Here is a 22,018-nt window from a genome sequence, read left to right as displayed (position 1 = left end):
TATCGAAGCATGCTAATATAAATAAAAGAATAGGCCAAATAAAACACTTTACTGTTCGTTCCATGAAATTTCAAAGAGTTTTAGTTTCATTTAAATACGTGTACAGACAAGATGGTCCACACTCAAACATTGTTTATAACATAGGAGAGTATGAGGTGACTTCAGTTCCACCTTAAAAATGTGGACATAACTGTAACCACTACAGGGTATGGTCTCTCTCCCTTCCTCCCTCTCCCACCCTCCAGCGGTGAAATTCTTTTAGTAAGGCTGTGGAGTGTGTTTGTGTGCGCGTGCGTGTGTTTATAAAGTTGTGTTGTTGAGGAAGGGGTGAAATGAAAGGGGGTTCAGCTGCTCTTCGTCAGCCGGTGTTAATATTTTGTAGCCGACGCTCAGTGGCAACTCTAGACTTTACCTCGACTTCACCTTCAGCATAAACTTGGGTAAGGCGTTTTATGTTGTTTTACTTTGAAATATGTTGGCGTGTTTACTCGTGACGATTTGTTTTGTGGAATGAATAGCTGGCATTGTCCGCCTGACATTTCCCGGCTGCTTTTGCGAGTTGCAGCATATTGTATATATACTGTGGTATGTGTCATTTCTCCTGAAGTTTATTTAAAGGTCACTTCAACGCCTGTCATCGGTTACAGGAGAGACAGGTGACCACTACACGCGCGTCCCACTGGAGCAGAAGTTATGGTCAAACGCTTCAATCCCAACAAATAGTTTCCATGAACACCTCGTTTAGCGGCATGCCTTGATATAGTTTGTATGTGTCTTAAAATAATTTTTGTCCACAACTCCAGAAAGACAAGCCTCAGCCTGCAGTTTGTAAAAGACTGTATTTAAATCTGAATTACTCATAGTTGAGGAGCAGCACCTTAAAAATGCCCTAAATACATAAATAGGTATTTCAAGTTTTTCCTGATCCTTGATTTAGGGGAGAAATGTTGAGCAATTCCTCAAACGTGCACATTATTTAAAGCGATTTTTGTTGCAGCACTGGAGCAGACTGAATGTGCAGTTTTCAGATTTAGTAGTGAAGGAAGTCTACGGGTATTGGCATTACAGTTATCTGTGTTTTGAGTGAGGTGCTTCTAACTCAACACTTTCTTTTTTTATGTTGCAGCCCCTTTAATCACCAAAATGGATTATTTGTGTCAAATGAAAATATCACTGAGTGAATGTCAGACAGCTCTGACTTTCATTTAAATATTCGAACAAAAATGCCTTATTCGATGCTTAACTAGGGATTTTTTTTACTATTTATTTGGTAAGCACCACATACTGGTAGAAGATATGGACAAAGCCCCTAATATTGCATAATTATTATAGAATTATCTTGATGTTTTTAAGTGATTATACTTATTGATGTTATAATCGGGGGATCAAATTATTAAGTTTTCAAAAAAAAGTTGTTGTTTTATAAATGGTGGTCTGGGACTTGTTCAACAAAGCAGGTTTGAGTTATCTGGAGAACTTGCAGCAGGTGTTTTAACCTCTGCACATTTCAGATTTGAGGGAGTTATGCAGAAGACTCAGAAAACTGAGACCCCTGTTTTTCTCTAGGATTTTGAAAACAACTGAAAACTCATTTAAGATGTTAGGTATAGTCGAGACAGTGTATTAAAAGACTTGCCAGTCAGTTTAAAAGTAATGCTGATTGTGATCATATCATATGTTTTAAATCTGGGTGATGTGGCAACGGTTTTGTTTATATTCGGATCACAGACTTTATTTCATCACGTGAGAGGGATAATTAAAATGAACAAAGTCTTGGTTCTGCTGTAACTAATTTTTCTCTGTTCCCCATCTGTGCAGTTGTGAGTTATGACATCAGAGGTAGAAGATGTCTACACCATGCCTGACCTTCTGTTCATTCAGGAGAGCGAGGAAGCGTACAGAAATCCCACTGAGGTGAAGATGAGTCAGATTGTGCTGCCCTGCCATGCCAACCACTGTGGGGAGCTGAGTGTTGGACAGCTGCTGAAGTGGATGGACTCCACAGCCTGTTTATCTGGTAGGAAAAGATTTTAAAAAATCTCTAATTTTTACAATATAAGCATTTAAGAAATGATGTAGCAAAGGACAACTTGTGCAACAAACACTGATAAAGTCTCATTAGTTTTCTTACATCTCAGCTTCACTGCACTCATGATACAGTATCCCAGCTGCTCACTACAGGACACCATAAAGTCTTAAACATGTTCATGCACCAGTGAATATGCATCATTGTTGTGCAGGTAACCAAGAATCTTCCATCATCATTTTAGTATTTTCGTAGTGAGCTTAGAGAATAAATGAAATCAAAGAGTCATTTTTATTTTAATAGAAAATGCTGCTCAGTCTTGTATCTTTCCTGCCGGATTAAGTTTAGTCCACAGGAGTGCTTGTATGTGATGATGATATTTTGGTGCATCTTTCACAGACAGTTTTTAACCTTTCTTTCTATCGATCCAGACTTGGTTTTTTTTTTCCATCACATATTCACATATGCAAACCTAGAAGTCATCCAGTCCAACTACAAGTCAACTGCTTTGCTCAAGTGCACCTGAGTCAACAGTGATAATGAGAGAGGGTCACCCCAACAAGGACTCTTTACTCTCTAGGGCAAAAACCAGAATATCCTCACCCATTGACTTCCCATCAACCAATGCTGTTAGTTGTGTTGGTGCCCGGCACCCAGGACCTAAAATCCAGGTCACTTGAGTGGTGTGACATTTCTATACTGAACGTTCGGGTCAATAAACACACGTATGAGTGTGTGTGTGTTTGTTTGTTTGTGTGTGTGTGTGTGTGTGTGTGTGTGTGCGCGTGTGTTAACATTTTCAGTTGGAATGCTCTTCAAAAATGCATCTTTAGAACATTTAAAATGCACCTAAGCACTTGATGTTTTTTGTTATATCTGTCAAGTTATTATAGTTGTTTACCAGCTTTAGTCCTAGACATGTAATGATCTTCTTTACAGGTCTTTTTAAAACAGCCCTGAATGTGACAAATAGTTGCTGAGAACAGCTGCTCAAGGTCAAGAATTAATTTTGAAGCTACATTCATACAGAATCATTTTTATAATGATGACAACAGACATAGCAATAGATCATGTTCAGGCATTAATATATTCTGCTGCAGCAGTATAGAATGAATTTAAATTCCAAACAGGTCTGAAGTCTTTCTGTGTGATGCATTTATTGTGTGTGCCTTTATAGTTGCACATATTTACAGATCATAAGCTTTAAATGTGCCTGAGCTGCAGATACTTTGTGGCTTTGTGCTAAATATTTGTGTAATCTCTCCTCTCCCAGCTGAGAGACACGCAGGTTGTTCCTGTATAACTGCCTCTGTGGACGACATCCATTTTGAACACACCATAGGGTAAGGTATTAACCTTAATGCTGCTCTGAAAAGGTGTATCTCCAACTGAGAATTGGTTGCAGGAACAGAACAGATTGCATGCACTGACAATGTGGGAGAACAAAAGGGGACACATACTGTTCTCAGACAAGAAAATAAAAAAAGCTTGAAGGCACAAAACATTGACACTGGTGTTAGCAAAACCAAGATGGATTTATTAAAATTATAGATTTTATAAGAAACCCCGTGGTGTTAAAGGAGCTATTTGTAAGTTCGCTACATAGCTAACGTTAGCATTAACAGGTGTTTACTTACCAGTCTAGTAGAGACGATGTGAGTTCAGCATCAAACTTAATTTACTAGCCAAGAGCTGTCACCAGTGGTGGAAAGCAACCATCTTGTTTTGCTTCTATTTCAATTGCTTCTTTTAAACTACTGTAGTTAGCATGCTAACCATCTAGCTCTGGTCTGGCCAGCCCGTCTTGCAACAATGCAACAATGGCTGAAGCTTGGGGCAAGAGTAGTAAGTAAAAAAATCTTAATGCTAATTTTGGCTATGTAGCAATAGCAAAACTCACAAACAGCTCCTTTAAGTAAATGCGCTATTTGAAAAATTAATCAATAAATAGATCCTGTACTTTGATGCTTCTTCAAATAATGCTAGCTACTAAATTTAAATGTTTGTTACTCACATCTTTTCAGTTACAGGCAGCAAAATGAGAACATTGATGACCAAATTCGCTTGATGTTGACTAAACATTATGTCTCTCAGTAGAGCTTGTGTTACTTTACAGTATAATCACATTTTGATAGTAAAGAGAAGAATCTGTGTCTGTGCTCCAGGGTGGGAAATGTTGTCAACATCATTGCAAAGGTCAACAGAGCCTTCACATCCAGTATGGAGGTTAGTGGAAGTAGTTTTTGATTTTAGGATTGTGAATATACATGGGATTTTTGAAAGATGAAATGAATATTGTGATTCTTTTCTTTTCAGGTGGGCATAATAGTGACCTGTGAAGACCTTTACACCGACAGGCAGTGGAAGGTTTGCCATGCCTTCGCCACCTTTGTTGCTAGACGAACAGAAGCTGGAAAGGTAAGAGGTGAAAATCAGAATATGGACATAAGGGCATTTTCGACCGGAGTTGTTCAGCATCCCCTGGGTGTGTGTGTGTGTGTGTGTGTGTGTGTGTGTGTGTGTGTGTGTGTTATGTGTACACAGGTACAGCTGAAGCAGGCAGTTCCTCGAACACAAATGGAGCAGATGGAGTACAGCCTGGCAGCAGAGCGGAGGAGGATGAGGCTCATCCACGCTGAGATCATTACAGATCTACTGAGCAGCAGCACAGCTCAATTGGGTACAGCCTGTAGACACAAGGGTTTATAGCACAGCACTTGGTCAGACGTCTGTGCCATTTAAAATCTGATTGATTAAGGCTCCTTGTTCTGGCACTCTCACCAGGAGAATGCCAGGAGTATCAGGAAGCTGTGCCAGCGGAGCGGACAAGAGTGGAGAGTGTAGAGCTGGTGTTACCCCCACATGCCAATCACCAAGTCAGCACTTTTGGGGGCCAGATCATGGCCTGGATGGAGAATGTAGCTACGATTGCAGCAAGGTATTCACCGAATATTTAATGTTCACAGTTAGCAGTTAACAGAGCCTGTTTCCACCTACTTCCAGTCTTTACGCTAAACTAAGCTAAGCTAACTGGCTGCATATTTACCACAGTGATAAGAGAGTAGTATGGATCCTCTCATCTAACTCTAAGCAAGAAAATGAATGAGTGAGTTTTCAAAGGATAAGAAATTATTCCTTTAGTTTGCCGAGAGGCAATTTGTAAAAAACAAACAAGACAAAGAACAAACACCTTCATGTTTTCTCTCTACATTTTGATCTAGTCGCTTGTGTAATGCACACCCAACTTTGAGGACCATAGACATGTTCCATTTTCGTGGCCCGTCTCACATTGGTGACCGACTGGTACTGAAAGCCATAGTTAATAATGCTTTCAAGCACAGGTGAGTCTACACATAATAATGAATTCTTATAACGTGAAAGGCAAATAACTGTCAATTCATCTAATACATGTTTGCAATGTAACTCTGTGACAACAAATCTACATTGCAACAAACATTTACAGCGTGTGCTTTTATTGTATATCTCTGTGTATGCATGTCTTTTTGTGAACCCATTTGCCTGCATACATGGTGCGCTCTAGCATGGAGGTGGGAGTATGTGCTGAGGCCTACCAGGGCGGAGAACCTCTGCGCCATATAAATAGTGCTTTTATGACCTTTGAGGTGCTGGACAGTGACAGGAAACCACGCACGCTGCCACGGATACGACCTGAGCCTGTGGTGAGTTTTTCTATGTGTGCTGTTGCTGACTTGGAGAGACTGTAATGTATAATGTATATACAGTGTAGAGCTAAAATAGAAGTAGTTCACATTATAAGCATCATTATGTTCTGAGTTTTGTTCTCACATCTTTCATAGGATGGAAAAAGGCGTTATCAAGAAGCCATCGCAAGAAAGAAGATTCGGCTTGATAGGTTAGTATCTCCATTTTAAACTAACAAAAATTTTTCTTTGTAGAGAGAGTGAGAGAGTGAGAGAATTTACATTGGATTATTCCAGATATGTTTAATGTCACTGTAATTGTTGGCTCAGATACATTAAATATGTTTTTGTCTCCTGAAAGATGGCTCCTTTTAAAAGTTCTTCTTTTATGTCATTAGGAAAAGTATGGTTTGAGCCAATAGATAATAAATCTAACCGCAATAGTCCCTCCAATAATTGTGGCCACAACCATCTGGATAAGTGCACACCTTCAGGTCTAACTCAAAATACTGTAATACCAATAGTACATCACAAAGAAACAATGTCTGCATAATGAACACTACAAAAGCAACAAATAAATGGAAGAAATACATACTTATGCAAACACTAAACTATTGTGGTATATGATACAGTATAAGGCAATGAAAATAATACATACACAGTGTCATCAATACTTAGTTTGTCCAGTGTCGTGCAACAGAATCCATTGTTTACACTACTCTGCAGTAGCACATGACTTGGCAGAACAGCACATCACAGCTGAGCAGACTTTGGTGCAGAGTCTGTCAAGCATAATAAGTTCATTGTTCAACTGAAAAACACTCTCCCTCCAGTATAATCTTTATTCCACTATTAGATAACCAAATGTGTGGGATCATGCTGTAGCTAGAATAAAAAGGTAGATATTGGTCAGGTTCTTGGTCTTTCTTTTTTCTTTTTTTGTTGTATGTACGTCATTGCTGCCCTTCATGTTTACAGGAAATACATTATCTCCTGCAAGCAAACTGAAGTGCCGTTGTCTGTACCCTGGGATTCAAGTAACCAGGTATTGTCATTTCTAGAAATACAGAGGCACACATGCTTAGTAAAGCTGCCCAGATATTGCCACTGTATTCAGGCATATGAGTTCAGAGAGTGCTTTGTTTTTTCAGATGTACTTGAGCTACAACAATGTATCAGCACTGAAACTAATGGATACCAGAAACAACTGGGTATTAACCTCTGAGAAAAATAAGGTCAGTATTACTGTCCAGGATATGGCTTGTTAAATAGTAACAGCTGTTGTGACTCCACCATGAATTCTGATCTATATTATTTTGGACTAGAAAATGCACAGTCACAATGGCTGTGCTCAAAATGCTGTGCTCGTGTAGCTTTAATTAAGTAATGCAGAATAAGTCAGAAAATGTTACCTGAAGCTGACAAGACTTGGAAAAAGGTCATTCTCAAAAGATGTACGAATACCACATTTATGATTTATCATGCAGCCACCAATTAACGTGGCAGTTTTGACAACAATATACCTGACGTGTGCATATTTTATAACTGGAGCGAGTCCCAGATGTAAACACTGACCCCACCGCCTCTTTGTGGATGTGCTCTATTCCTCAGGTTAGATTGTACACACTGGAGGAAAACCACATGCTATGTTTCAAGGTGGAGATGCACGTCAGTGTCGCAGCAGAGCAGACTTTCCACCTTCTGTCAGACCTGAGGAGGAGAAAAGAGTGGGACCGACATTATGAGTCAGTAACATGTACATTTTGCATCATCTGACGCAGAGCAACTTACAGTCAACAGCAACAGCAGAATGAGCTTAAAGGATAAGCCTGGTGTTAATCTATATTTTTCTTACCGTCAACAAATCACATAAAAAGCCAACGTTGCATTTATCTGTCACTACCTTCTGTCTTCCCTCCTCTGTGGCTCTCAGTCCCAGGTCCATTTGTTTCCTCTTAAAAACAGAAATGGTTTAAAACACCTCACAAATATATAATGTAATTCTTTTTAAAAAGGATCAGTAATATCCCGGGCATTGTAGTTTTTTTAGCAAACTTAACTCGTACAGGAGGGAGTGGGACATTTATTGTCCATTTATTGAGGACTAGTTTCAGCTGCGGATTAATATGCCATTAGTGAATATTAAGGTAGCAGGATAATTTATATCAGATAGAATCAAAATACATTACAGTGCTTATATTCATGGTAATAAACGAGCATGTCACCCTGTGCAATGGTCGGTGCATTACTCCTAATTTTTCAATAAATTATTTAGCTTTAACTTTTTACAGAATTTGTTGACAAAAGAGGAAATAAATATCACCAGACTTATCCCTTTAATTCCTCAGGTCAGGGCCGGCTTTAGGCAGAGGCCACCATTTAGGGTGCCACCAGCTGGAGGGGAGCCAAAGAGGAGAAGGAAATATTTTGTAATTGCCCCTGATCTACTTTTAAAAGGCTGTCATTGACATCCAGCCCCCCCCCTGAAAAAAACCCAGTGCTCACACATTGCACTGAACACCTGATACTGAGACAGCCTGTTGAAGGCCACTCTGCTGGGGGCTGACTCTTGCACAACTTGCTTGTTTTTCCTGAGATTTTCCAACCCCATGGTTCATTTGCTCACACGGCTGTTTAAGTTTCACAGTAACCGGGTTACTCATGATCCATACAAACATTATATTATGATCCGCTGTAGGATGCCCAGGTGTGTCCTCAGCTCGAGTCATGTAGCCAGTGAGTCGGCAGGTTTAACAGTTGAAGTGAAAGTCTTATATTAATAACACCTGCTCCTCACTGGTAAAATTTACATTATAAAGACTGTCTTTAATGTGAAGGCATCAAAGCCACTGATGAACAGTAAGCTGATAATGTTAGAATCATGCAGAGATGTGAATAATCAGGTTCTGCCCTATATCAGATCCTGAATGTGGTTAAACCAGGATAATCCATAACAAGGACCATGTAGTGTCCATGTAAAGATAGTAACTGACAGATGATGCAGAAGAGACACAGAACAGAAGTTGAATAAAGTTACATTTGAAAAAAATCAAGTATTAGAAATGATTATAGTTGTCATAAAATATTCAAATGAAAAAAGTCAGACGTCTCACCGAGGACACCGATGGGTCTGGAGACGGCCCTGCCTCAGCTCTATTGTAACAATAAAAGATATGATGACAAGAGTGTGAGACTTAAAGCTCATTGCTGATGTTGGTTATGTGTGTCAACTGCAGGGAGTGTGAGGTGATCATCCAGGCGGACGAGGAGGACACCCTTTATCGTGTCGCCACACCCTCTGTCAGTAAAGGGCGCAAAGGCCAGGACTTTATATTACTGGCATCTCGGAGGAAGCCGTGCGATGCCAGGTGTTGTAATATACAACATAAACACTTGTGTCATTTCACTTTTTTATTTTGTTGTTACTTCACCGCTTTCTTCATTCTTGATTTCCTACTCTACCTTTATATATGATCTTTTTATGCAACCAGTGTTATTGCCTTACTGCCTCCTGCTTGCTCTTTCATAAAGTCTCATGATGCTATCCTCTTTTGTCCCTCTCAGAGACCCATATCTGATCGCTCTGCGCTCTGTCACTCTGCCCACTCACCCTCCCACTGAGGACTACACCAGGGGAGAGGTGCTCTGTGCTGGCTTCACAATCTGGGAGGAGTCCAGCTCTGTCACCAAGGTTGGCCAAATGAGAGGGTCACTCAGCTCAGCATGCACACTTGCTATTGTCACATGACAGCACCGCACGTTGTAGCTTAAAACAACAGAACTGCAACGCAAAAGCAAAAGGTAATTGCAAGTTGTAAAGGTTTACTGCACCACAGCTGACTTTTGTTTTTTGTTTCAGATCACCTACTACAACCAGGCCACACCGGGTGTCCTCCCCTACATCTCCACAGACATCGCTGGCCTCTCGTCCAGCTTTTACAGCGCCTTCTCCGCCTGTAGCCACTTTCTGGAGGCCAACAAGGACAGCCCGGCTGCTCTGCCGCCCTCTGCACTGCGACACAACAGTGATACCACAGTCTCCCTACAAGAGGAACAGTAGCATTAGTGCCACTCTGAGATTACAAACGTCTTGGCTATGGATTTGTAGTTTCTGTTGTATTTTTTAACTTGCTGATTTTTTTCTTGAGCAAGACTAATATCAAGAGTGCACAATGTCTCTGAGTCTCTCTTGAATCTAAATCCTCTCAAGTTTTATAGTCAAGTCAATATATTATGGAAAACCTTCTGTGCAATACTAATTTATAGGTCAATGAATCATATTTTGGTGCATAGTTTTATGTATTTAACACAACCTCACCAATCTATTATCTTGTTTTAAATGACTTGTTCAGGCACAAAATAATGAGGATAAATCCAGTCTAAGCAGATGAAGAAATGTTTGGATCAGCTTCTTTTGTTATGTCATTTTCTACCTCCTTGAAAAAAGTTTTTAGGCTATTTGATTAAACATTAAAATAAAAGTAAGTTATGATGTTCATACATTTAGTGTGTAATGATTCTGTTTTCTTTTGAAACACCGATGTATAGTTGTAGAGCAGTGTACTTCCACTGATTGTATAATATGTGGACATTCAATGGCCAAGTATCTGACATGACAAGCTGTCTTGATTTAACTGAAACAATAAACGCATTAGACCAGTGGACTATGCTCATATGAGCTGTTGTTTTGGTGTTCACCTCCCTCCCCCTGCATTCCTTCCATTCCTAAACCATTTTTTATAAACAAAAAAAAAAGAAAGAAAGAAAAAGAAAAACACAGCTTGCAGTTATATCCAGCTGTAACTTGTGATGTTGGTGTTGCAATAGATGCACAAGGCCAGCAGAGGAGTACGATGGAGTCCTCAGTGAAACCGTCATGTCTCTTGTGGCTGCCTCTGACTAGGGCTTATAGGAGTCAGTAGCTCTGCATGCTTTCCAGGTATTGTGTTTGTTCCATGATCATCCTGTTTTGGTCACACTGCTTCCTGGGTAGCAACACAAGGAGAACAAGAGCGTGTAAGATAACATAAAATCTCATCTGTATCATCTGGAATAATAATAGAAATAAATAAAAAAAGAAGCGTGAAGTCGTCAGTATAGTGTGATATTTCAGATAAAATTATGAAATACTGTCAGACACATGCCAGTCAGTAATCTTGTAAAATAAATATACCCAAAGCATCGCTGAATGAGTGTCTTATGTGGTTTGGCCTGCAGCTCAGCACGCTCCCTGCCAGTTCACACTGATCTGCAGGTCACTGAACAGCGTCTGATGTGTGCTATTCTCGCCTCAGTCAGTGAGGCAAGCTGCCACCTGAGGGCTGTCTTCAGTGCCCACACTCAAGCCATTCTCCTCTTCCTCCTCCTCATCGTCCCTCCGCCTGCAACCTGTTGGCTGTCATGCTGCAAGGCAGGCTTGTTGATGGAGCTTTGACTATATGGGCCTCAAGATTACTGCATACACAGTGTGGTTGGAGGTGGCAGATATCGTTGCCCTGACTGCACCAGAATAGCACCATTACTAAACCAAAGCAGTGCAGTCCTGAGATGCCTCAGTAAATACGACAATGTAATAAAAAAAATTTCTGCATCAAAGCAGTAGGTGCTAGAACTTTAATGCCCGGAAAATTATCTTTTTCTATCTTTCATATATTATTGTCAAGCATTTGAAAAACCGCACCTAACTACAAGGAACAGTATAATGCATGTTGGAAAAAAATTGTTTGTGCTGTTCTCTTCCAATCACTGTAGAAGAAATACATGCAAAAATTGAGATTGATACATTTCTGGTTAAAGAGCAGTGTTGATGAAGGCATGGCTTAGTCTCCCTGTTAGTACCACTGAGAGGTGTTTTTGGAAACCCTTCACTCCCTAGATATATCCTTATATTGTTGTCATGGAGATCTGGGAACTGTAGGATGTGTTTTTCTAAAACACAGCGCCAGAAATGTGGTTTATGTGAAATACATTTGGGACCTGAGGAGGAGTTTACATTCAACAATTAGACACAAATGACACTTCATGGGGTTTTAAAACAGATTCTCATATTTCCATAGATTCAATATTCAGTATTTATATTTGACTCTTTTCAAGCTAAAAGTGGAATAAAATAAAAAAACATTTCAAATGTTTGTATAACATATGAACATGTTACATAATATTTCATGGTTAAGTTCTAATCTGATTTTCTAGGTCAAGTGTTTTTTTCCTCATAATTGAACAGACGTAAGACTGTGACATCCTTCTTTATATCGGAGGCCTTCTTCAAAAATAATAATAACAATGCGGAATATGACTAAATATACAACAGTAAAAGATACAAATATATAAAATAACATATATACTCTCAAAATAGACTCAAAATAATCTATAATAATAATAATAATAATAATAATAATAATAATAGAATTGACTCGACTCATCACAAATGTTGTAAGAAGATTGATTTCATAATATAGAGTATAGCTGTCTTTTTTTTTTGGTCCGTAAACCTTGCACAGGTTATGGCTTTTCACCCATACAGTCTGTGGTTATGGAACTCACCACATGCTGCGCTCACTCCCCGCCCACGTTGCAAACACATGCAACCACGTGACCGAACCCGGATATATGAGAGAGAGAAAGAGAGAGAGAGAGGTCTCATACAGTTAAACGCGTTACTAGTTTGACATTATAGTGAACATATTTAATGGACACTGGAAGCGACAGTATGAGCCAAGAATGTGTCCGGAAGCTGCAACTGGCCACCAGAGAAAAGCTCAGAAAATTTAACTCTCTGCGCGGTGAGTTTTGTTTTTGGCTCTGATCAGTGTCAATATTTAGCTAAAAGTCATCCTGTCTTAATATTGAATCCTCCGTGCCAAGCTGGTGTGTCTCAACTGGCTGCTTTTTCTTCTTCTTGTCTATGTGTGAAGGTCGGGAGGTTGAGGGTGGGGAGTTTTGGGACGTGGTGGTTGTGACCGCTGTGGATGAGGGCCAGAGAAAAGCTTATGAGCTGCAGATCAGAGAGAAAGTCAACAGGAAAGAGCTTCCCCTCGGGATTCACTACAAGGTCTTCTCAGATCCTCCTGGATCTAAAATAGGTGAGTGAGTGAATCAGACAACACTCTCCAGTTTCATTTCACACACATCTGGATGTGACTGAGAGGGATCAACGAAGCACTACATCATCCTCACCAAAGTTATTATTGTTATTATAAATAATGATAATAACAATATGACCTATTGTGTTTAAGGGAATGGGGGCTCCACTCTGTGTGCACTGCAGCAGCTGGATGACATCTATGGGAAGGCTCTGGGCAGACAGAGAGTCATCCTGATCCATGCAGGTTTGAGATCTCTTTTGGATTTTTTATTTTTCTTCCAAAGCAGACAGCGATAAGCTCTGCCTCTCACATGACATTGATCTGCAGAAAAAGGACGAATGGATGAATTATTATTGTATGCCTATATACTGTAAGAGCACTGTTCTGACAGATCATGGTATTTAGTCATAATCAAAAATGGTATAAAAACCTATATTGCCAGAAATTAGTGCATCTCATTGATTTGCAACGTTGTCCCCAGTTGCTACCACAGTATGTAAATGTTATAGCAGAATCTCTGACAGTAGAATTTTTTTTAATCATCTCATAATGTATCTTAACTGGGAGAAAGAAAGAAAGAAAAAGGGATCATGTAAATATAACAGCTGTAATGAAGGGATGTACTGTCCTGCTGACTCCATTACTACCCATAAGCTGTTGGAGCCACTGCAGCCATAGTCAGTGTTACTCTCCAAATGAAAGTAAAGATATTATTGTGGTCTTTATCTTTTTTTGTTGCCACTGCCATTTGGCTTCACTTTTTGACAATTTTCACACATGAAAATGTCCAAATCAAAGTAACACAGTCAGGAACACTCGGTGCCTATTGTTGAGTTATTAATTTTCCATAAAAAAACAAAACAAAAAGACATGGCAACACTGCAGAGTGTAAAATGTGAAAAATAAATATGTTGCATTTAATACAAAATGTTTAAACCCATGATGAGAACAGTTAGGTCCTTCAAAACCAAATATCAAAAAGTGACTTCAGTTAGTTGTTCAGTTTACTAAATATTTCCCCCCCAGTCGAATTATTTCAAAGTTAAGCATGAACTACATGTGATGTTTCCTGCTTTAACTTTCCTCCTCTTATTCTTCCAGGGGGGTTCAGTCAACGTTTGCCCAGTGCCAGCGCTCTGGGAAAGATCTTCACCGCCATGCCGCTGGGTGACCCTCTCTACCAGATGCTGGAGCTCAAACTGGCCATGTATGTGGATTTTCCATCTCATATGAAGCCTGGTGTCCTGGTGACCTGTGCAGATGACATAGAGCTCTACAGTATTGCAGAGGATGAACATGTTTGGTTTGATAAACCTGGCTTCACAGCTCTGGCCCACCCCTCCCCACTGTCTATTGGAACCACCCACGGGGTGTTTGTGTTGGATTCATGTGAAAACTCATCTCACTTGGAAATGGAGAACAGATCCTGTCTGCGCTTTCTGCACAAACCAAGCATCAAAAATATGCACGACTGTGGTGCTGTTTGCAAGAGGCAGAGTGGTTGTTTTTCTGAGTTTGTCTACACAGACAGCACTTATTATGTTGACTTTGAAACTGTAAAGACTCTTCTTAATCTGCTGAAAGAGTTGGAGCCCTTGCAGTGTGAGATAGACGCATATGGAGACTTTCTTCAAGCACTGGGCCCCAAAGCCACAATAGAGTACACCAGCAACACTGCTAATGTCACCAAAGAGGAGAGAGGTCTGGTTGAAATCCGCCAAAAGATCTTCCATCATCTACAAGGAACTCCTTTGAACGTCATTCTCCTCAACAACTCCAAGTTTTATCACATTGGAACCACGTCAGAATACCTCTTTCACCTCACTGAGGACGTGGCACTGAGGAGTGAGCTGGGCCTGCTGTCGTCTCCCTTCAGCATTCACATGAATGAAAACTCCGGCTGCTGCGTTATGTGCAGCGTCCTCGATCCCAGTTGCACTGTGGGAGCTGGATCAGTGGTGGAGTACTCCAGGCTGGGAGCAGGTGTGTCTGTAGGGAAGGGCTCCATCGTCAGCAGCTGCTGGGTCAGTCCGGGCCTCTCGGTGCCTGACGCAGTCTTCATGCATTCACTGTGTGTGAACCACCAGGACCGAGCCGGGTTTGTAACTGTCGCCTTTGGGATTAATGACAACCTGAAGCGCAGTGTGGAAGCCCCTGCTCACATGGACAGGCTGAAGCTTTTTGAGTGCAGCCTGGCGGAGTGTCTGTCCCACTGGGGGATGGAGAACGAAATCCTGAGGTTCTCCGGTGACTCTCCCGGCTGCAGTCTGTGGAACGCTTGTCTGTTTCCTGTTTGCTCTGATCAGCAAAGCTCGTTCTCAACGTCTCTGGAGATGCTGCAGGCCGTCCTGAGTGGCTCCACGTTCATCTTGCCCAAAGACACTAAGATGATGTCTATGCAGGAGAGTCTACAGAGTAAGAAACTGGAGGAGATGTTGAGGTTCAGGATGGGACTACACACAGACATCACGCAGAGAAGACTGAACAGTTAGAGCTGCTTCATGTAACTGAGATTATGTGTTAAAAAATATATGTTGTCAAATGTAAGTGTTTCAGTACAAGATAATATTTTCTTAGCTTTGATTGTTAAAGGTGTTTATGATCCAAAGAGGAGGATCCAGGGATTTCTGAACTGTGGACAATGACCTTTTTGACAGTATGAGGATCTGATTTATTTTTGAGTTTGACATCTGATTTATTTACACCTCATAAAACTGATCCATGATTTCTTGAAATTTCGGGAAATTCTGCTTTCTACTTGAAAATAAGATAAATTCCTAAACCCATCTGTCATAATATCTTTTACTTTGTGCCTCAATCACATCACAGTCTTTAAGTTCTTTTAGATAAGGGGATGAGTCATTTCGGTATGTCGGCAGATGACGAGAAGCCGGTTTGAGTCATGGTTGGTATTTAGAGCACCTGGCACGCTGCTCTACAGAGACATGTCTATTGTCTTAGACCAGAGGGAGGCAAAAGGCACTTCTCATCTTTCTTAATAGGCCTTTATTACATTCTTACATTTTAGTTAGGTGTGACGAATAACATTGTTGGAGCTATTTGGTGTTATTTAGTTTATTGTTTAGATTTCATTATTCTATTTTGATTTCATTATGATTAAATTTCTGTTAGTTTATCATTTCTGTAGTTTGGGTGTTTTGTTGTTATTTGTTTGTTTCATTTGGGCACGGTAGGGAGGCACCATAGGTTATAAAGGTAAGCGCACGGTAGGGACCAGCATGCACCTGGGTGGGCAAATGGTTTTTTACCGGAGCGGGAGAGGCACAGGAATTTTTCTTTGTTCTGTGTTTGCTTGTTATCCGATTAAATAAATCACGTTTTTTGTTGAAATTTGAAAGACGTTTGGACCTTATGTTTTCTTCCATCCGTGTACACCACATCCCACGGTGCAAAAGTGGCCTTTTGAGTTTTTATGATTTAAAGTTTGATTAGAAATTTTTCGTTGTTCTTTGTGGACAAACGGCCACTACAAACATTGTCATCGTTAATCTTGTTAGACTCACTCCTGCTTATGCTGCTATTATAAGACACGAAATAAGAAGTTTAGAAACCGCTGAACTTGTTCATTATTAGGCAAGTAAAACAATAGAGAAATGATAAGTGCTTCAAGCCCGGTCTTTAACCAGACTCTAGCTACATCACACAGAAATTGCTTTGGCAGGTATTCTGGGACAGTGTAGGATAATTATCACTTGCCTTTATACTGTATGTGTGTATACACATACACACACACACACACTCACACACACTGATACATGCTCGCTTGCATTTGGAGGGAGATCAGTTGTCGTAGTTGTTCGGCATTCCACTCAAAGGTGTTTATTTTTAGCCCTCAGCCACGATCCCCCCTTTATCTGGACAATTGTGGCACAGTGAGCGATTGTATTACTGCTTTACTCTAGTTCACCAAACTATACAGCACATATTAGAAGAGACGAACCTTATCAATGGGAAATTACAAATCAAGACCATCTCAGACGTGTACAGGTAAATGGCTCAGTGTCTTTGTGATGGTGTGAGTGTTTTTAATTTTTCTGAGGGCTGTCAACAAAGTTTGAGCCAAGGAGTGTGGGTTTCACTTTTTCGCTTGCATGATTTTTTTTATATATATATATATATGTATATGTGATTTATATAGTAGGTGATATGGGGATAATTCTGCTTATAGGTTGTAATTCGCAGTAGAAATAATATAATTAAATTGTTACTATGTTTGACGTTGTGAAGACGAGTGGAAGAAGAAGGTGGGCGAGTCGTACTCTGTGATCATCGAGAAGCTGGAAGATGACCTGAAGCTGAAAGACAGCGAGCTCGTGGACCTCAAACTTGCTTTCGGGTGACTAAAAACATTTTGTGTGTTTAAAGCTGTAACTCAGTCTGTGTGAGTATTTGTCAGAGCTGCATTTAATTTAACAAGTAGGTGCTTTTTTTTTTATTTTTATGCCTGCACTCTCCTTGGTTTGCTCACTGTTCTGTGTCAGAGCGGCTTCAGTTGTCACAAGCAGGTGATGTTGCTTTTTCTGTGGCTCAGCTCCGATGAGGCTTTTCAGAAGGTGAACTTGAGCTACCGAACAGAGAAGGGGCTGTCGCTGCTGCATCTCTGCTGCGTATGTGGAGGTATGCATGACTACTAGAGTCTATTTATAACACCTCAGCAAAATGTGACAGTGGAAGGAAGGATTACTACAGACCGGCTGGCATTATTGCCTGAAGATGACCTTTCTGGTGTTTACCACACAAAAGTAAACGGTAGATTTGAAACATACTGTACATAAAGGTCGAATATAAGAAGTTCAAATGAAATACATTTGAAAGTTACAACAACAGTTTCCCTACGGATCCAACAATCCAGACAAATCCTGACCTTGTTTACTCACTCACAATAAACCAGATCTTCTGTTGAATGAAGCATTTTTTCGGTAAATTGTTACCAGGGAGCAAGGCCCAAATCCGCACTCTGATGGTTAAAGGCCTGCGTCCTTCCAGGCTGTCCAGGAATGGCTTCACCGCTCTCCACCTGGCTGCTTACAAGGTGAAGATTTCAGATTTCAAAAAATATACATTTCCAGGTGCAATCTGTGTCTTTCTCTTGTTTGTGTCATTTGTCATCTGATAAAGAGCTTTCTGTGTTTTACCACATGGTGGAGTGCAAGTACCGTCAAAGGTGTAGAGTGGTTGTTGCTGCATGTCTGAATTGCTTAATTTGTCGTTACCTGTCAGTACTGTCATGGCCGTGATGAGGAAGCTGTGTTCATGTTCTGTTTCCAAAACCGCAGGACAACGCTGAGCTGGTGACGGCTCTTCTTCATGGAGGGTCGGACGTACAGCAGGTGGGATACGGTGCCCTCACCGCCCTGCATGTCGCTACACTGGCTGGACATCATGAGGTGAGAGCTGAACCCTGAACCTTTTCTTCTTTCTACTACACCTGACCTTTTTAATGCTCTTGTATATTGATAATCTCCCCACCAGGCAGCAGATATTCTCCTACAACATGGGGCTTATGTGAATGTCCAAGATGCTGTGTTTTTCACCCCACTGCATATTGCTTGCTACAATGGCCATAAGCAGGTAAACTGCTCCAGTTAACCACATCTACACCCTTAACTGATGGAAACACACCTCATGGTCCAAAACTGTTCTCCCCTGAGTGTATACACTTCCCTCTTGTCTCTCTCTGCCAGGTGGCAAAGCTGCTGCTGAAGTTTGGGGCAGATGTGAATGCGAGTGGTGAGGTGGGTGACCGGCCGCTGCACCTGGCTGCGGCCAAGGGTTTCCTCAGCATCATCAAACTGCTAATGGGGGAAGGGAGCAAAGCTAATGGTGAATGCTTTCCCACATTTAGTTAATATTCACCTGAGTCGGTGGCCTGTAAATGAAACATAATAGCTTAATGCAGACTCTTGTAAAACAGCCTTTACGCTACTTCTACTTTCACTTGCTAAACCTGCTGATTTCCCTCTTCAAAAGCCACAGGGAGGCTTATAAAATTCTGTAGTTGGAGATGAGTGCGGGGGCTTTCTCTGAACTTTTCTCTTCCCCCTTTCCAGTTAATGCTCAGGACAACGAAGATCACGTTCCTCTGCACTTCTGCGCTCGCTTTGGTCACCATGAGATTGTGCGTTTCCTTCTGCAGGGCAACTTTGACGTACAGCCTCACTCTGTCAACATCTACGGCGACACACCTTTACACTTGTAATTGGTTGTTCAGTGTTGGTAGCTTTCTGTAGGTTTTTTAGTAGATGACATGGAGCGGACATGACGTGCTGTCTTGAATGTGGTGTCTCATCAGGGCCTGCTATAATGGCAAATTTGCACCAGTGAAGGAGATTGTGCAACTTTCTGGTACAGAAAGTCTTTCAAAGGAGAACATATTCAGCGAGACAGTACTTCACAGGTATTTCACTGTCTTTACTTATAGTCTGCAAAACAGAGACAAACATAAGCGTCACCTTAAAACACATGATTCCTGTTGTGGAGGTGTTGATGAGAACATACCCTGTCTAACAGTGCATGCACCTACGGTAAAGACCTGGAGATGGTGAAGTTCTTGCTGAGTCATAATGCTATGAGCATCAACCATCAGGGCAGAGATGGACACACAGGTGACTCATCACATCCTCTATTTTCGTGTGCAGCTAATTTAATTGCAATTCCAGTCGTGACTTTCATTATTACTCTGTGTATCATGTGACACGTTAAGCTCTGCATAGTGCCTGTTTCCACGGCCATATCCGTCTGGTGCAGCTCTTGCTGGACAGCGGCGCAGACATGAACCTGGTGGCCTGCGACCCGAGCAGGTCCAGTGGGGAGAAGGACGAGCAGACCTGCCTGATGTGGGCTTATGAAAAAGGTTTGTTAGGGCGATGATGAGCTTAGCTGTCAGGAAACATCTAACAAAAACTATATTATTACTTTTTATCTTTGTGTTTTCCAGGTCACGATGCCATTGTCACCTTACTGAAACACTACAAACGCCCAGATGACTCCCCCTGCAATGAGTACTCCCAGCCAGGAGGGGGTGAGTCACCTGTCTAAAGAGTAATAATCCTGAATAAAATCACACACCGGTCCCTCCCTTTAATCTGCCTGAATACGTCGGCTCTCTTCCAGATGGGTCCTATGTTTCTGTCCCGTCTCCTCTGGGAAAGATCAAAAGCATGACTAAAGGTAGTGAGATGGAGCGAAGCACAGCTGATTCTTTTTCCCCCACACTTCATATCACTGTCAGCTGACATGAAAACACACACTACCTGTTGCTAAGGCAAGGGTCCTAGCCTGCTGATGATAACACTGGCCTGATATCCTTACCAGCGAAATCAGGGGTGGTGTGAACTACAGATCTGTTTCCATCCAGTGTGATATCTGAGAAACAATTGATCTGAAGTTGATGAAACCCAGGTTAAAAGCCTCTAAACAACAAGGGTTAAACATTAGGGTTAAAATATTATAATTAGCCTGAAGCGGACAAGATACCAGTAACTGACACTAAGCATCAACTGTTGAGCCACACTTAAAGAGGGTTATAACCATATGTTTTGTCCATACTTTAATACCAACCACTGTTTTATAGTTTTTACCAAATCAAAAATAAAGTGATTATCAAATGTGCACATTTATATCTCATGAAAAGAATCAGAATTACTTAAGCAGAATGAGAGTGATGAAATTCATCTATTATCACTCTTTTTTAACACGCACCGAGGATACAGTTACACACAACACTCAGTAGATCGCAAGTGACATCCCACTCTAACACAGAAATCACCTCTCCTTTATATACCGTTATAACACCACCCTTTGGTAGAGATACAGGAACAAAACAACACCCGATATCAGCCCATAATCATTATTTTCCTCACACACTGAATTAAAAAGAGCAACAAGATGACTTTTCTGTGCGTTCCCAGTTGAAGTTAATGCTGCGTTGTCTTTTCAGAGAAAGCAGAAGTTCTCCTTCTCAGGGCCAGCCTCCCATCTCATTTCCAACTTCAGCTGTCTGAGCTGGAGTTTAATGAAATTATTGGATCAGGTAACTCTCTTCATACCTTCTCCGTTTTCAGTTTAACAAATGTGCCTCCAGGTGCGACAATATCATTGATAATCATATCTGTTTAACACTCAGGCTCCTTTGGACGGGTGTACAGAGGCAAATGCCGAAACAAAATTGTCGCCATCAAACGGTACTCATCCATTTAAAACACAACTCAAGATGCCATTTTACATCCCTTCCCTGTTAGAACCCACTGAAGTCTTCACTCTCCTCTGTAGCTATCGAGCCAACACATACTGCTCTAAGTCAGACGTGGACATGTTCTGCAGAGAGGTCTCCATCCTCTGTCGCCTCAATCACCCGTGTATCATCCATTTTGTGGGGGCGTGTCTGGACGACCCCAGCCAGTTTGCCATCGTCACCCAGTACGTCTCCGGAGGCTCGCTGTTCTCCCTGCTGCACGAGCAGAAGAGGTGAGGAAGCGTGCATAACGCAGTGGAGCTCACAGTGTGTTATGATGTGCATAAACTACGTAAGGGTCATCGTCCAGCGCCCACTGACACTCACAAGCTAATAAACTGTCATGTAACCTTCTTCTCTTCACATGTTTTAGCATCGTGCATTAGAAGTATTAATTCTAACAATTTTACACACATAAAATCGCAGAAAGGGCAACAATTTTTAAAACTTTGCATGATTAAAATAATATCGGAGTCTTTTCGATTAGTGGTCAATTTACAGAAAAATTTGATCAAATTAATCAATAAGATTTGGGTAATAATAATTTTGATAATTTGAGAGATAAAATAAAAAAAAAGAAAAAAACTAAAAGAAACAAAAGAACATCTTGGGCTGTGGGAAATTTTGGTGGACACTTTAAATTTTTTTCTAATATTTTATTGAGTCAATGATTAACTGAAAAAAAAAAGATCAATGATGAAAATAATGTCTAGTTTCAGAAGTTTGTAAAAGAGGTGGAAAAAATAATAGGGACACAAGTCCAATAAACCACTACTGCAAATATCAGCCTCAGGACCATAGAACTGGGTCAACAACTCAAGAAAAATAATAATAAACTACTATTAAACTAAACAAAACACAGTTCTGGTAAGCCCTGTGCAGTGAGCACCACAGTTTATTGACATTACGCTTAGTTCCTCAAACATTTTGACACTGACTAAATCCTGACGTTAAGATCAAACAAGAGGTCAAACTACCCCGCTGCCCCCCC

The 22,018-nt window shown here is 40.9% G+C and overlaps 3 protein-coding genes across 3 annotated transcripts in view; all 3 read left to right on the top strand.

The window, feature by feature from the left end:
* Positions 1-231: 231 nt before the first annotated feature.
* acot11b (acyl-CoA thioesterase 11b) lies at positions 232-10,352 on the top strand. The gene is made up of 16 exons (XM_023407992.2): positions 232-440; positions 1,819-2,017; positions 3,300-3,369; positions 4,192-4,252; positions 4,343-4,444; positions 4,571-4,706; positions 4,811-4,964; positions 5,248-5,367; positions 5,568-5,706; positions 5,845-5,900; positions 6,667-6,733; positions 6,840-6,923; positions 7,300-7,433; positions 8,925-9,056; positions 9,253-9,379; positions 9,548-10,352. The coding sequence occupies exons 2-16, from the start codon at positions 1,828-1,830 to the stop codon at positions 9,746-9,748; spliced, it is 1,773 nt and encodes a 590-aa protein (XP_023263760.1). The 5' UTR covers positions 232-440; positions 1,819-1,827; the 3' UTR covers positions 9,749-10,352.
* Positions 10,353-12,316: 1,964 nt separating this feature from the next.
* Positions 12,317-16,131, top strand: fpgt (fucose-1-phosphate guanylyltransferase). The gene is made up of 4 exons (XM_023407993.2): positions 12,317-12,470; positions 12,603-12,770; positions 12,924-13,016; positions 13,875-16,131. The coding sequence occupies exons 1-4, from the start codon at positions 12,377-12,379 to the stop codon at positions 15,263-15,265; spliced, it is 1,746 nt and encodes a 581-aa protein (XP_023263761.1). The 5' UTR covers positions 12,317-12,376; the 3' UTR covers positions 15,266-16,131.
* Positions 16,132-16,656: 525 nt separating this feature from the next.
* tnni3k (TNNI3 interacting kinase) overlaps positions 16,657-22,018 on the top strand; it is a 13,216-nt gene continuing 7,854 nt past the window's right edge. The window contains exons 1-16 of the mRNA XM_023407991.2: positions 16,657-16,781; positions 17,022-17,130; positions 17,326-17,411; positions 17,729-17,826; positions 18,071-18,181; positions 18,267-18,365; positions 18,479-18,617; positions 18,845-18,989; positions 19,087-19,191; positions 19,305-19,399; positions 19,498-19,647; positions 19,732-19,815; positions 19,908-19,964; positions 20,734-20,826; positions 20,920-20,977; positions 21,066-21,260. Coding sequence (XP_023263759.1) covers positions 16,742-16,781; positions 17,022-17,130; positions 17,326-17,411; positions 17,729-17,826; positions 18,071-18,181; positions 18,267-18,365; positions 18,479-18,617; positions 18,845-18,989; positions 19,087-19,191; positions 19,305-19,399; positions 19,498-19,647; positions 19,732-19,815; positions 19,908-19,964; positions 20,734-20,826; positions 20,920-20,977; positions 21,066-21,260 — 1,664 coding nt within the window. The 5' untranslated portion in view covers positions 16,657-16,741. The remainder of the gene's footprint in view (positions 16,782-17,021; positions 17,131-17,325; positions 17,412-17,728; positions 17,827-18,070; positions 18,182-18,266; positions 18,366-18,478; positions 18,618-18,844; positions 18,990-19,086; positions 19,192-19,304; positions 19,400-19,497; positions 19,648-19,731; positions 19,816-19,907; positions 19,965-20,733; positions 20,827-20,919; positions 20,978-21,065; positions 21,261-22,018) is intronic.

The sequence above is a fragment of the Seriola lalandi genome, unplaced genomic scaffold, assembly GCF_002814215.2.
Source record: "Seriola lalandi dorsalis isolate HSWRI2012SDOR001 ecotype SW California unplaced genomic scaffold, Sedor1 jcf7180002054353, whole genome shotgun sequence".
NCBI lineage: Eukaryota > Metazoa > Chordata > Actinopteri > Carangiformes > Carangidae > Seriola > Seriola lalandi.
Note: the sequence above shows the minus strand (reverse complement) of the source record. Positions and strands in the feature narration are given on the sequence as shown.